The sequence below is a fragment of the Thunnus maccoyii genome, chromosome 12 (assembly GCF_910596095.1).
Source record: "Thunnus maccoyii chromosome 12, fThuMac1.1, whole genome shotgun sequence".
Taxonomy (NCBI): domain Eukaryota; kingdom Metazoa; phylum Chordata; class Actinopteri; order Scombriformes; family Scombridae; genus Thunnus; species Thunnus maccoyii.
In genome coordinates this window covers 10,825,887-10,841,270 of record NC_056544.1, presented here as the reverse complement: position 1 = coordinate 10,841,270, position 15,384 = coordinate 10,825,887, and the positions used below count along the sequence as shown (strand labels likewise).

At 37.6% G+C, this 15,384-nt stretch overlaps 1 protein-coding gene across 3 annotated transcripts; it reads left to right on the top strand.

The window, feature by feature from the left end:
- Window positions 1–11,881: 11,881 nt before the first annotated feature.
- Window positions 11,882–14,752, top strand: gadd45aa (growth arrest and DNA-damage-inducible, alpha, a). 3 transcript variants are annotated; one of them, XM_042427466.1, is made up of 5 exons: window positions 11,900–11,965; window positions 12,445–12,596; window positions 13,167–13,268; window positions 13,456–13,681; window positions 13,991–14,752. In XM_042427466.1, the coding sequence occupies exons 2-5, from the start codon at window positions 12,547–12,549 to the stop codon at window positions 14,102–14,104; spliced, it is 492 nt and encodes a 163-aa protein (XP_042283400.1). In that variant the 5' UTR covers window positions 11,900–11,965; window positions 12,445–12,546; the 3' UTR covers window positions 14,105–14,752. The 3 variants fall into 3 exon arrangements, with proteins under 3 accessions (XP_042283401.1, XP_042283400.1, XP_042283398.1); XM_042427467.1 differs by lacking the exon at window positions 12,445–12,596 and having other exon boundaries at window positions 11,882–11,965; XM_042427464.1 differs by lacking the exon at window positions 11,900–11,965 and having other exon boundaries at window positions 12,234–12,596.
- Window positions 14,753–15,384: the final 632 nt, after the last annotated feature.

The window sequence follows — 15,384 nt, the reverse complement described above, 5'->3', positions numbered from 1 at the left end:
ACATTTATTTTGGCTGTAATGGGAAAAATTCACAATCAGTAATATATTAAAGTTGGAGTGCAGTACTTTTGTCTTCCCCCCTCTGGCAGTGAGAAGGGTGCTTTGATTGCCTGACAGGCATGAAGCACGTTCTCATGTGCACCCTGAATGACAGGCACACAGAGAGGGCCGGTAAAAACATCTTCTGATGGTCCACTGTCCCACCGGGATTTGTCCCAGTATGCCCGATGGCCAGTACACCACTATAACCGACTGTTCTGCTGTAAAACAGTGGATTCGTCACCACTTTCCGTCTCAGTGGATTTCTGTTCCATTTGCTGAAGTACCTGTGCGTGGCGCTCTTGCACAAATTACTGGCAAGAACTTGGGTATGTGTAGCATTCTTGGAGTCATATAGTGCAAATTATTTCTGTGGATTTTGCTTAATTGTTAAATCTTCAGCTCAGTCGGTTTTCTCAGAGGACGACCCAAGTAGTTAAATAGCTTTCAATTAAGGGTATTTGGAAAAGAAAAACAATCCAGCCAACAAATGTTAACCTTGACTGTGGAGGACATGGAATAGGGTTAACTGCATTACAAACACTGTTGCTGAACATTATAACTATTGTGTTTTCATATTCTATCACTGAGAGGATGACTGTGTATTTAAAGAACTTTATTTTTATTGAGCATCACCAATTCTTCAAAGATCTGTACTCATCAAACAACTTGATTCCAAAACATCATTTCATGGTTTCATGGTCCACTATCCGAGGTGCATTTGAAAGACAGGACCTCTCATTCATATCTGGACTATGAGATTTGAAGCTAAACATTAATTTTTCAAAGATTGTGTGAAGAATTTGACAGTATCACTTGCAAAGAAACACCGGTTTGCTGTAGCTTATTACTGGGAATGCTTGGCTTTTAAAGAAGTTGAGTCTGTTCCAGTCAAAATATGTTTAAATGAAACACTGGAAAATACAGATGATGTATCGGCATGTCTTCACGTTGACTCATAAGCCACCGTTAATCTCACAAAAAAAAAAAAAATGTGATAGAGTTGAATATCCTGTTGGCCTCCTTGTTTGCACAAGCACTGATGATGAGAGAGAACTGCCAGTGTTCAGCAAAATAACCTCTATTAATCTTCACTGTGGTAAAGTTGTTTTTGTTCTGACTGAACATGAAACTTGTTTCCATGACTATTTTCATGCTTTTCAAGTAAGAGAAAACATCAAGGACGATAGTGGTTCTGGAAAATGAGAGCTTAAGACATTTCAAATCTTTCGATGGCCAAATGTCATGTGGATGTGATTCACAATTTTACATATTCCACATAGGGATGTGGTATTGACAATATTTTTTATAAGTTTGCTGAAATATGCAAATTCTTTTAAATATTGTTTTCAGTGTCTTTTGCATTTGATCACATACCTTCACACTGTTGAGCTGCCCTTATAGCAACTTTTAATGTGAATGTTTGCTGTTACATGTTCACACTGTGAAGAATGCACTTTATGTTACTTTATGTACACAGTGTGTATGAACACACTGTGGATTTGTTCAATAGAATTAATATATTTTAGTAAACAATATGGTGTTTAGAGTAGTTAATTCTGTTGACTGTTAACACTATGAAAGAGTTCATATTAAATCAACTACAGCTGAGAGTAACATTTTACTCTTGAGTTGATTTTAACTCACACAGAATTTATTCCAAAGGCTAGAATTTGCTTAAAGTCAAACAATACTACTTCTGAGAGACTCAGTTTATTGTAAGTTGCAAACATGCTCAACATCCCTGCTTTATCTACATGCAACTCAAAGAACACAAAGAATTAAGCAGGATATTTGTAACAGTGATGCTGAGAATATCTGAGAAATCTCTCTAAAATCAATCCCTGAATATTCAAATAAAAGCAAATCTGCACATGCAATGCTGCAATTCAATGTCTCTAGACCGAAGAGTTTGCAGTTTTCATTTTAGTCTCTGAGGTCTGGAGGGCTTATATATGTGCACAAAGACATCTGTAATTGTAACTTTGTGGTTATGGCAGGCTGACAAAACACCATTCAAAGTTGTTGTTGTTCAGTTGATTATGTTCAACAGCCTACGCAATTACAAGCTATGCGGAGTAAGAGTGGAGATTGGTCTAGCAGAATATTACATTTGAATCTAGAGGGGTGGACATAGTATCATCAACCCTTTCCAAGCAGTGCAATTCAAAAATCATGTCATGTTCATTTATTATTATCTACTTTTGTCTTTCTAATGACGGCTACTTACCTTGGAGTGTTGAGACTGGCTTCAAGAAAGCAGGAAGAAGTAATTAACTAATTCTGTGCCACCCACAGACTTTATATAAAGAGGGCTGTAACGAGGTGTGACATTACCCACTTGTTTGCATTGGAGTCAGTTTGAAGCCCAGGGCGGCCAAGATGTCACAATTCCAGACAGACGTATTTTAAAATTGAGATTTGAATATAAATAAGTCAACATAACCTGCCTCTTACTGTGACTGATAGTCATGACAGACAACAACTTTAAAACAGCACCAACAATATTAACACTCTGAGTGCTGGTGAGCAAACGAAACTATAGTATGACTAGTGTTAAAGACAGTCATGCCTCCAGTGTGTCAAATTTTTCTCCACATTTCAGCACTGAGATTAGCAGCACCGAGCCTAAAACACAGAGTTTGCGTGGCTTTGATTAACAGAGGTGTGCACACACAGACTGCTCCAAAATCACAAATGAACTTTAGTTTTGCCTCTTTTAGCCTTCTTTTCCCATCTAGTCTGCTGAACTGTTGGTCAAAATACCACTATTAATGTGACTGAGTCTAGATTGAGTATACACAAGCTGAGCAACAGAATATGCTCTAAACTGTTCAGATAACCGTACTGTACAATTGTTCATAATATAGAATGAGCTTAATGCTGTTAAGAGAAAAACAAATATTTCTTCCACAAAGATCATTAAAAGTATGAATACATAACCAGTAAAGTACTAGATCTCTCTAGCACTAAAACACCTTATAACACATACTCAATTCAACAGACGTATAACTGAGGCATCTGGGTGTGCTGGTCTCTTCTTCTTCCTATTGTTTGAACAGTCCTTTTGCATACACTCAAAGCACATAACAAGTACTGCCTGACTCAAACCACCTTTATCCCTCATCTTCCTGAGCCATAGCCACTCTCATGTAGGACTAGTTTCCAACAATAAAGACCAGCTCATTCTGCAGCTGACTTTCAAGTAGGTTTCTCAGCCTATACAATCAATTAACACATACACTGGATGGATGGATGGATGGATGGATGGATGGATGGATGGATGGATAGATAGATAGATAGATAGATAGATAGATAGATAGATAGATAGATAGATAGATAGATAGATAGATAGATAGATAGATAGATAGATAGTGGTCAATGTCTGGTTTCCTGGATAAACTTTTGAGCCCGGTTGTGTCAGTCTGTCACCAGGGAAGTCATTCTGTCATTCTGGTGAAGGTTCTCATGGGCATTGCATTGAGTAATGTAAAATCAGAAAGTACTTCTGTAACAGTGTTCATAGCATGTACTACATCCCACTGTAGCACTGTGGGATGCACTGGCCCTAGAGATTAAAATTTGAGCAGAGTTAGATTTTACCAAGGGGAAAAAAAACAGAAAGCTGTGGGAGACGACACACTTTTTCAGATTATGTCAAAACCTTGTTAGTCTGGACGAAAGAAGAACCTGTGTAATAGACAGCAAGTGATAGGTGCAGTTTCCTTGCTGGAGAGCTGCCCAGAAGTGGTTGACTTCTCCATTCTCTGGTGTATAAGCATCTCTGGTGGAGGCACTTCTGGGTCACAGAGAGGAATGTTCCTTTAACAAATGAGAGACTCTTGAGCAGGTGGGGCAGACTTTAAAAAGCTCACGCAGGCACTCCTCGTACACCAAGTACTTCACCATGTCCTGCGGTGTCTTGGCAGATGCTCTGTTGACAACAAAATAGACTTGTTACAAAGTGTATTATTTCTCATTTCTCACATTCATAGTGAAATAACATGACACAGAATTCTCACATCAGAATAGAAATGCATCAAATTAAATAATGTTGAGGAATAGATTGTTCCTACTATGTCTGATTAAAAAGATCTATAACAAGCAAAGTTAACTTATTGTTCACTGGTGGTGTCAACCAGTTCAGACATGCTGGGGAGGTAGATGGAGTCATCTGGATCTGGAGAAGCTGGAATTGATTTCAGATTCCTGATAAGAGAAACTGGAAAAGGGAAACTCCAAGAGAAGATGCTTTGTTGGTGGGCTATCAGGTGGTGATGCTTTCCACTGAAGTGGAGTTGAAGAACAGAGCGGAAGAAGCTGGGATGTGGTTCTGCCCACAGCAACACACTTAGGGGCTACTGCAGCTTGAGAACCTGGAAAATATATATGCAAATAAGGACAGTTATAAGAGTTCTTTATTTTAAGTGTTTATATGTGTAATAGAGGTGGATCTATGTAAATAGAACTACCTTGTTAAAATTTTTGCTGTACTTCAACCATTAAATTTGAAAGATTTCATACACCTCACATGACATTTTTCAGTCTAAAATTTACCGTTAACCTGTGTAACTTACTGTCTGTGTTCAATGACTAATGAATAGGTTTTAGGTTCCATGAGTATGACAGGAGTGTTTTCTTTCAACAACTATATTTTGCATACCTGGTATGCAGTACCGAGAATCTGTCTGTTAACATCATTCACAAAGACAAACTAAGAACTTGACCTCTCAATATACTTGTATTGTTTCTGTTGCTTAGTGTTCTTTTAGACAGCTGTGTGGCCACAGTCCTCTTCCCATCAAAGCCTGTCTTGTCAAAGTCCATCTGACATTAAATTTCTCTGGTGACTCTCTGCATCTTTGACATCAACAATCATGATGACTGTTGATCTTGCAGAAGGCCTGAGAGCCAAAACATCATCTGAATAAAAGAGAAATGCATTTAAAGCCAGAGTCTGTGGCACTTTTTTCCTGCTCTTAAGTCTACTTCCAGTGATCAGCACCTCACTATAACCCTTGGTGTGTGTTACTTTTCCATTATAGATTTTCTGCATGTTGTTACACTGTCTCTCTTGTGGTTGGAAGGGACTGCTTTGTGAAAACAGATAACAGTTGAAATTACTTGTCTGATGAGTAAAATATACTGACACAAAAGTTTGTACCTCCTGACCAAATGACACCGTGATAAAACTGGATACCAAAGCACAAGCTTTCTGATTACTCCTAACCAATTCTACTGAGGGGGATAATAACAGATAATAACGGATAATAACTCTTCTCTCTCTCCCTTGCTATAATATATTTTGATTGTTAAGACCTTAAAATTGATTTTATTGTTAATGTGATGATTATAGTGGGTATGTATTTATTCACAAATGTGATTTTTCAATAAAATTACCAGTATTCTCACTGTTCATTCATAATTTCACATATTTTTTGAACTCTCTAAAATCTCTTTAAAACAAAAAGAGTATATGTGTAATCAATTATTATAAATACATTTTTGGAAACATATAGAATTGCCTTTATTTTTTTTTCATGTATCTATTTAGTAAGGGTGGCCCCGAATGCAAATATGTTATTTGGCAAAGCACAAATAGTGGGTTTTTTACGAATATTTGTTTCATACAAATATTTTTAAAATTATTTGTTTGCAAGACAAAAAAAAACATCTGTCAAATACCAGCATGCAGATTGGTTACATCACTATCTCAGTCTCTCTCCTCTGCTCCGCTGTTATGTCTATCAGCAGGTCTCAACAAAGGGAGCCACATCCACCTGCTACATGACGCACATTTCATAATTTGGACGTCACTCTTGGAGTTGGGGGTGTTCTCCAGAGATAAAGCTGAGCTACTGACACACATGAAGTGCTCCCTAGGAACTCTACATAACCTGTTGTTCCCCCTCTCCTTTCCACAAAGTTAGGTTATAAAAAATAGGCAGAAAATGAAAAGTGCAAAGCATGCATCACCTTTAAAGTTCTTCCCTACAGGTTACATGGTGTGCTGTCTCTGTGTTATGGGTATACAAATAGGTAGAGAGGTCTGTCTGCAATGAGCTGATGCATAAAGTTTTAGCTCAGTAGTCAGCGCAGTCATCTATGATCTGGGAGACTCCAGTTCGAGACCTGGTGTGGGGACCTCCTTTGTAAGGTAGTTTATTCATGAACATTTATTGTAACACTTTAATTTTCTAAAATTAAAAGTGTAATAAAAACAAAAACAGGATTTTTAAGCCTCTTTCCACTTCTATTTGAATACAAATACAAATACAAATAATTTTGCTTCCTAAACAAATTTAGATACAAATGCAAATACTGGGCCCTCTGCACATCCCTAGTATTTAGCAACTGTATTTTTTTTTTTTTTTTCATTTTATTTTATTGTCATTGTCCTTGTCTGTGTTACAAGACTTGAATATAATTTTAATTCACAATGTTTAAGATTTGTCTTTGTCTCTAATTTTCTGTAACTTGACAAAATCTGGTCAAGGGCTTGTAAACCAACAGGATGTGACCAACACAGATGAGTAAATACAATCCTTGTGCTGCTCATCTCAAACTGGAAAAGAAACTGTCTTGTATTTTAACATGCATGTGATTCAGTAATTAACAGAGAATAACAAACCGAAACACTTAAAGGACGGGTTCACAGTTTTTCAGGTGTGTCTTAAAACAACAGTTAGGTGCCCATATGAACACTGAAATCATTCCTCCTGTTAATACTGGCCATTAAAAGATCCCCTTTAAATGTGCTTTCAATGTAAGTGATGGGGGCCAAAATCCAAAGTCCTCGCTTTGTTCAAAAATGTACTTAAAAGTTTATCTATAGCTAATATGATGTTCCAGCAGTCCAAATTAGTTAAATCAAGTGGATATCTTCCGAAGTTGTTTTCTTTTTAGTATAACATTCCTTCTCTTTGTTCCCTCGGACAATGTTTCCCTGTTGAGCTAGTACGAAAAAGAGGGACTTTATCACTAAAAAAGACTGTAACTGAAAGATATTCACTTATTCACTTGTATTCAAAGGCTTATCAGATGCCAAAACACTGCAAAGCAGTTTGTAATACTCACAGACAGGAGTTTACTACTCTGGAAAGTTATCACTGTGGCAACTACTTTGTCTTTCGTTGCAACGACTGCGAGGTAAACAGTACACGCTGCATCAATGCACTGTCCCCATTGAAATGAATGAGAGGGCTGCATTTTTTCATGTGGAGCTAATATTGGTCTGAAAGCTGCTTTGATGTCAAGTATGAACAGGAGGAATGATTACAGCAAGAAAACCCTGTTTTAATGTTCAATTGGGCTCTTGGCTGTTTTAATAACCCATCCATTAAATGTTTGGCATTCATTCAGTTCTAAGTAAATTGAGAAGTCTATCCCATCCTAAATCAATGATGTATTCACCTCACCTCACCTCACTTTGAACCCTGGGGACTGAAAAAGCAGGTGGAGTTTTCATTGTCCGAACTGGTATATTTCTAGTGTATTTCACCACGTTCGCCTAACATGTTGATGACTATTGGATTTATAATGACAAACTTTGCCTTGTATCTGGTTAAACAACATTCTATTGTTCAGTGACAAAGCTGAGCATGACTGATGAGAATATACAGATAAACTAAGATAAAGAAAAATTGAAGGAAAAAAAAACAAAATTATCAGCAAAATTGAAATGAAATATGTCAGCTATAAACAACTGTGTGTTTGTGGGTTTGTGGGTGTTTTAGGTGTGAAAGGATGCTGGCAGCCAGATGTTAGCCTCATATTCTCTTTGTGTAGGATGTTTACGAGTTTTAGGAAGTTACAAGTATAAGAACAATTGCTACAAGTATGGAAAACTTAAGTTTCTCTTCATTTGTTATGTACTTAATATCTACAATATCTTGTGCTGTCTTCACGACTTTTAACAATGCATATCCTCCTGCTTGCAGAGACTCTTTCTTCATTTTGTCTGTTTAACAGTTTACCCAGCTTTATTCTCTGTATACAAAAAGGTCCGTGCAACAGTTTTTGGACTGTATTCATAGCTTTAAGTTGTTGATTTTATTGTATTTGATTTTATTATTTTCCTGTGAGATGGTTTGGCAAAATGATAAAGAGGATGGCTTACTACACAGCAAATATAATAAACCTATCATACTTATTCACAGAAATAAGCTTAAGAGCATGCAAAGTTTTAGAATTACAACCATAATCAATTCAAATACCTGCAGATAGATGAATCAGCAGCATTATAGGAGCCAATCTTGGCAGCTAATTATAAGGAGCATCACTAACTAATCTATTGATTAATTGCAGACCCAAGTGATTATCTTGCTTGGAGTGGACAGTCAGATGAGAGTTAGTAATAAAATCATTCTTAATTTATGAGGTGTAACCTCTGGGGACAGGGTTGCAATACGTAACTCTGGCTTAAAATATGAATTACAGTGTATATTAACTGACAGCTTACTCTAAGTTGATCACTCAATTACATCACACTCAACTATTACTTTTTCAAAAATCACCTCTTTATATGAACATCTCTCAATCAAGATACCCTTTAAAATTGCAGTCTATAAAGAGAGCCTGCCTGAAGCATCCAGCTGCAGCACGTGATGCAGAAAGAGCACAGGTGCATAAAATAACTTCATGAATGTTTTCTTTGACGAATAGTTACTTCCAGTTGTGATTGCTGTAACCACATGACCAAACTGGTATAAATTAAAATGTTTATATGAATACTTGTGAAATACATATGTAATTTTTTTAAAATTATAATTATGAATTATTAATTTTAAGACTGAATGGATGCATCATAGTGCACACAGTGTAATAATGTGTAAGATATACATTTAAATCTGATGAATAAATCCTCATTTCTGTTTTCCCTCCTTCCTGACAGAGGCTGAAAGTATCAGGCTCTCCAGCAGACCAGATCAGTGCATCAACAAGTTTTGCAGGCTTGAAACAGTCACAAACCGAGTTGTGTGCTTTAAAAGTGAATGAAAGTCCAGTTTTGATGGTGTGGTTTTTGATGGCAATGCCCGAATGAAAATACAAACACTGAGATGTGACGACACAGGTGATGCTGTGTGAGACAACACATGGCATATTTTTTGTATATTTCATATTTGTGTTGCATGCTTGTAATTAGAGAGAGAAAGTGCACTTTCAACATTTTGAGTAATGTTATAATTCATGGGTGGTTTAAGCTGTATGTCATTTTTGCATCAGCAGTAAGTTCTACTTATTTGATGCATTGTAGTATTAAAAATCTGTGTAAATCTGGTACAAATTTAAAGGTTTGAGAAAAAAATGGGCCATTCGGGTATAAATGTAAGGAGGTGGCTTCACTACATTATAAAAAGCAGTAGTTTCTCACATCACTGTTTTGTATTTACTCCAATGGGAGTTGATTGTGATGCATTACACTGTTGGGTCTTCTTGTTATTTTGTACCATACATGATTATTTATTTTTTTGCCCATGTGTTAGCTCATTGGTTTACATTATATATTCATGTACAGTATGTGTATGTGTATGCACATTAATCTAAATATATTTTTATGTATGTCTTTGTGAGGATATATATCTGTTTTCCTCGAGGTGCAGTGTTTATACTTTGGGAACAAATTTCCCCTCAAACCATCATCAATCAACCTTTATCTTACCAGCTGTCCTGACTTGTATGTCCTTATCTTCTACAAGTCTGTAGCACTGACTGACCAGAACTTTCCAAATAAATGCTGCATGTTCCTTCTTTGGTCTAGTTTAGATCTGACTCTTCTTTTTCAAGGAGCATTAGCTTTGTCCTTCGTTTGTTTCACTGAAGAAATTCTATTGCATATGAGCTTGTAGCTGCCCACTTAACTGCCCGGACTCTGTATGACCTTTAAAACACAGAAATTACCATTTTGATGCTGGAATAGCTGCAAATGAAGTGACAGCAACTGTAAGGAAAGACGTGGCAAGTAAATGCAGCAGCCAGGTATCAAATGTGCTGATTCAATGTAAATCAAATAAGCTGAACATAAGTTTAATATCTTGTGGTGATGGATGCAAAGACTGAATGCAGGTTCACATGTGATAAAATCTAAAGAATTAGATAATTATACAAAAAGGGTTCAATAAGTAGGCAGAAATTGGAGTAAAGAACTCATGTGGTGCATGTATGTTGTGTACCAGGGCTGACACCTGCAGGAAGAATAGATGGAATCATCTTTTATTCTCTTTCATCATCTGCCACCATGACGTAGATCTGTAAAAAAAAATCTGGTTGAGATAGAAAGTCTATAAAATGTACACAACCACAGAGTAAAAACCATATTAAGGTAGTTAATATGGTTAATATGTAATTCAAATCTGATGAAGAAAGCACATCTGTGAAAGTGATCTGAAGGATTGCAATGAGTCAGCTAACATCCTCAGTCAGGTTCTCCCGGAGTGTCTTGGGGCTCAAAATATGAACATTTAGCACAAAGTGGGAATATCTGTCATGTTCAATGCTCGGCACAATGCATTATTAATAAACTGTTTTTGAGTGTGCAGCCAAGCTTTTTCTCAGCGAGTTTTCACTGCAGCCACCAAGTGGCAGCATAACATCCCATAACATCCATAGCAGGACGTCCTTTCACTTCCGTATATGTCATTTCTTTGTATTAGAGAGTCTGAATGGTCTTCTATAAATCTGTCTTTTCTAGACCTGTAACAATGAATCCATTAATCCATTAATTGTTTAATCTGCAACTATATTGATAATCAATTTATCGTTTATGTCATTTTTCTTTGAGCTTTGGACAGTTTGGGCAGATAAGACCAGATGTTTAAAAACATCACCTTTGGCTTTAGGAAACTGTGATGGAAATTCTTCACTTTTTTCTGACATATCACAGATGAAACAATTAATTGACTTATCAAGAAAATAATCATCGGATTAATTGATTTGGAAAATTTGTGTTAGAAAATAAGCATTAGTTGTAGCTCTGATCAAGTCCTCATCATCCAGATGTTACCAGATTTGAAGCATACTGAAAACTGACATTCACAGTGACCAGGAAATTAAAATAAAATCAAACACTGAGCAGTGTTGTTGAAGTTACTCTTTACAATTGTACGAAGTGTCACTGACTGAGTTACAACAAAACTATAGCTTCAAGTGAAAAAAAGATTTCGGAAACAGATTACAAACTTTATGAATCTGCAAAGTCATATAGCAAAATCAGATAGCATTGATTAGATGATTACTGTGTAAGGGGTCTGCCATGATAGGCTTCTTAGAAACTAGTTGTCCAGACACAGACATATTGCAAATAACTATTTTTAAAAATATATATATACTCTAAGATGCTACCCCAATTTAATTGCATCACATGCAATTTTCATATCTAATTCTTTATTATAACTCTCTTTTACTCCTTATTTGTGACTATTTTTGTCTCAATACACTTTATAGTTACTGTTTATGTTTTGTTTTCTAACATAAGTTTTTCTTATTCATGTTAATCTTTGAGGCTGGATTTATTATGGACCAGACAAAATCAGGAAGTGTTTCCATGCCCCAGGTGACCCCAGCTCTGGACATATTCATATATATATATTCAATTCAAGAACATTCAATACAGTAAATTTAAAAAACGTAATTGCTTATAATTTATGTAAAATAGCAATAAATAAAAGATAGTAAAGAATATGTAGTGTAAAACGTCGTAGCCAGGGGTGATACTAACCATCATGAATGATGCAGGTGTGGTATTTATAGTGGTTCGCTCCACGCGCCAGTCTTTCTCGCGCCAGTCCTTTGGATCTCGCGCGGGGTTTCGGTAGGTTTTCGCACGCTCCGCAGCGGACCAATCAGCGGCCAGTTTTCCTCCAGCAGCGTCCCGTTGCCATGCAGTCACCCAGAAACCTGCCCTGTCCTGTCCTGCGCAGCAGCGAGGGTGAGTCCTGCAAACAAGTTATTCTCTATATTATATTATTAAAGGGATGAAGAGATTAATACAGTGAGCAAAAATATATTTTCATATGTCTATAATATATTTCAGTGTAGTTTGAAGTTTATTTTCAGCTCACTGTGAGCTTAATAAGCTAAGGTGATGAGGGTGTTTGAGTTTTAAGTTTGGGGATATTCAGCGTTAGCCACAGTTGTGTACATGTTATTATAACGTGGCAGAGGAGTGTTGCAGGCTAATGAACTGATTTTATATTTGTCCAAACGTCAGAGGCCAGCAAACAGCTGCAGTTACGGTAGTAACCCGGTTGGAGACAGACACGCCTGTTGCTGTGTGTCCGTCCAATCCCGGTCAAGAGTCTACAGGAGAAATTAGCATAGAACCAATGATGAGCGCTATGTAAATGTCCTCCTGACTCTCATTGTCCCAGACGGGTTTAATGTGAAGCTGCCAGATTTATCTTTCAGTTGCAGCACAGTGGACGACAGATAAAGTGCATGTTAGGTCGAGAAGATACCAGGATAACGTAACAGTACTGCACTATTTGCTCTAAAGTGGATTTGGATTTTATGTACAACATGACATTTGAGGAACTAAGTGGGGATTATTCTCAAGAAAGGTAACTACATGCATTATTATGATAACTCTTTTTTCTAATATTTCAACTATAACTAATGCATTTTTACATTATCGCCAGCACAACGTTACTATTGTGTCTGTGCTGCAACATTACATGCAATAATCAGACTAATGCACGATTTAAGTAATTTCAAAGCAATTTGTAGTGTAACTAATAACTGTACAGTGTCTTAACAGCTAACTGTTAACTGCAGATATTACAATGCAGCTTTGTCTGTCCACTTTTCGGTAAGTTAGCTAACGTTTACTCAGCGCTGCACGCTGGCTTTAGGTGAACAAAAAGTATATGACTACTTGACATGTCAGTCCTAAATACGCTTCTTTACTTTCCTTCAGCTGTCAGAGAGATTTTAACCGCAGAACTTATGACAGTTGACGTTTTACGTGGCGAAACTAACCTGTGCATGTCTGTCAGTTGTGTGTGTGTGAGACGATGCCAGCTGGTTAGCTTGTAGTCCAGCTAACGTTAGCTTAAAAAAAGGACGGTGAAAACTTTATGAGGCTCCGTTGTAACGTCGTTAACGGTCAGTTGTTTGACTCTGTGTTGCAGAATGGATTCAGTGGCGAAAGCTTTGGAAGAAGTCCTCACCTCTGCGTTACCTCAGGGCTGCATTACAGTTGGGGTCTACGAGGCAGCCAAATCCCTCAATGTGTAAGTACAAGGTTATTATATCACAGAGCTACTGGCTGCTGTTGGAGATCTCTTGCAGAGTTAAAACATCCTTTTATATACATATGTGTGTGTAAACTTTTGTCAGATTTAATTATGTCCAGCATGACTTATACCATGCTTTGTTAGAAAAGTAAGAGCCTCTATTGTCTTTTTCTCTCCTCTTCAGAGACCCTGATAATGTGGTTTTGTGCATCCTGGCTACCGATGACGAAGATGTGAAAGATGTGGCCCTGCAGATCCACTTTACGCTCATTCAGGCCTTCTGCTGTGAGAATGACATCAACATCCTGAGAGTCAACAACACCCGGCGCCTGGCAGAAATACTGGGTGGAGGAGGAGGTGGAAAACAGAGCGGGGGTGAACCTATGGACCTACATTGTGTGCTTGTCACTGTAAGTATCTGTTCTTATAAATCCACATGTTTATATGGCTACATGAATGTTGTTTTGTTGTGATTTTACACGAGATGTCGAGGCATGTGTACATGAGTGAAACTCTTATTCAAGGGAGAACTTGCCAGTACTTGTTCTTGTGCATTTGGTAAACATGTGCATGACTCCTCCCTCATATGACTTCTGAGGAATTTCAGTACCTTGTATTTGCACACAAGCAGGAACTGTTTCAGATTAGTGCAGTACCAACCAAATTAACTGGTATCTCTGCATTTTAGTCATTTATCCTCTTTCTATTTATATTTCCAGAGCCCACATTCCTCATCTTGGAAGGACCCTGCTTTGAGCAAAGTGAATTGCTTCTGCAGAGAGAGCCGATGTATGGACCAGTGGGTACCCATCATCAACCTGCCCGAGCGATGAAGTTTTTGCAGCGAAAACCTGTGAAAGGACTTGTATCTGCACAGGAATGGACACATTACCACCCAGAGATCAAATTCCAAAGCACTGCTGATGGGGAAAGAAAAATATGGAGGAAAAAAAAAGACCCCGCCGTCTACATGGGATGTATTAAAAAGAGAAAAAAAAGCAGGGGTGGGGGTGGATTTCCACTTGGACTGGACTGTTTGCAGTTGCGTCTGTCAGTTTTGGCAACCAAGATGAGATGGCGAGGCACTTGTACCGTCTTGAGGTGGACATTTGTTTTAAAAAAAAAAAAAAAAAGCATGTTTGCTTTTTAATGTGAAGCTGGACACTGTACAGAAGGATAATATCATGTGTTTGTTGGGTGAAGCCTCTGTGACGAGTCAGAAAAGTGGGGAGAAAACCAGAGAATGGAGCTGTTGAGTGGACCAAGGCCTCGGCCTCTCTGCAGAAACAAAGCACTTGTTGAAACACTGGACCTTTGCAATTTCACTTATTTGATTTCAATTGTTAATGTTGACGTTGCTATTGTCATAATTTAAAAAGGGAAGGGCTAGACATCCAGTGAAGACATTGTGTGTATTTAGTGTTTCCTATGCCAGCTGGTTTTTTGCCACAAGTAAAAATTGTTCTTTTGTTACAATTTAAGTTATTTCTAATGATATTTAAGTGTATTTATGTTTCAATTTTTTTACCTTTAACTACTTGCAAAGTCTGAATGCAAAACACACACATGTATTGCTGTCAATAAAAAAAAAAAAAAAGTATTTTTGGAGCCAGAACTACACGCGTTTTCGTTTCTCATTTCTGGAAATTTAGCAGAGCCGAACTGAATTCTGACCTTTAGCAAGCAGTTGTAAAGAGGAGTCACGTGCGGATCACAGGGGTCATGTTGGCCTCTGTGGCCTCGGTGCCATCCCTGAGCTGAAGAGAACAATAATCCTCAGCGCTCTCTCTGCACAGGCTTCTGCCTCGGTCAGCAGGACCATGTTCATTCATCCAAACTGTTTCCCTTTTCACCAATTCTCTGCAATTTGTCGGGCAGTTTAGTTTGCGTTTTCACCAGCTGACTTCCTAGAAAAGAGCATGTGACAGCTGCACACATGCTGCACAGTGAAAGGGGGAATATGGACACAGTATCTATATTTCAGATATGTCCATACACAGAATATTCATTACAGAACAGTTACGTGTGCATCATGTAAGTCACATTCATACAGTGAGGTTACATCAGGTGTTTTCATGCTATTTATGCTGCTGCCCTCGGGACCTGAGTATGT

Bases quoted from the DNA above. Each gene is read 5' to 3' on its own strand.
- gadd45aa (XM_042427466.1), top strand. From the start codon at position 12,547: ATGTACAACATGACATTTGAGGAACTAAGTGGGGATTATTCTCAAGAA. The intron at 13,269-13,455 runs GTAAGTACAAGG...TCTCCTCTTCAG, and splicing joins GCAGCCAAATCCCTCAATGT to AGACCCTGATAATGTGGTTT. The intron at 13,682-13,990 runs GTAAGTATCTGT...TTATATTTCCAG, and splicing joins TACATTGTGTGCTTGTCACT to AGCCCACATTCCTCATCTTG.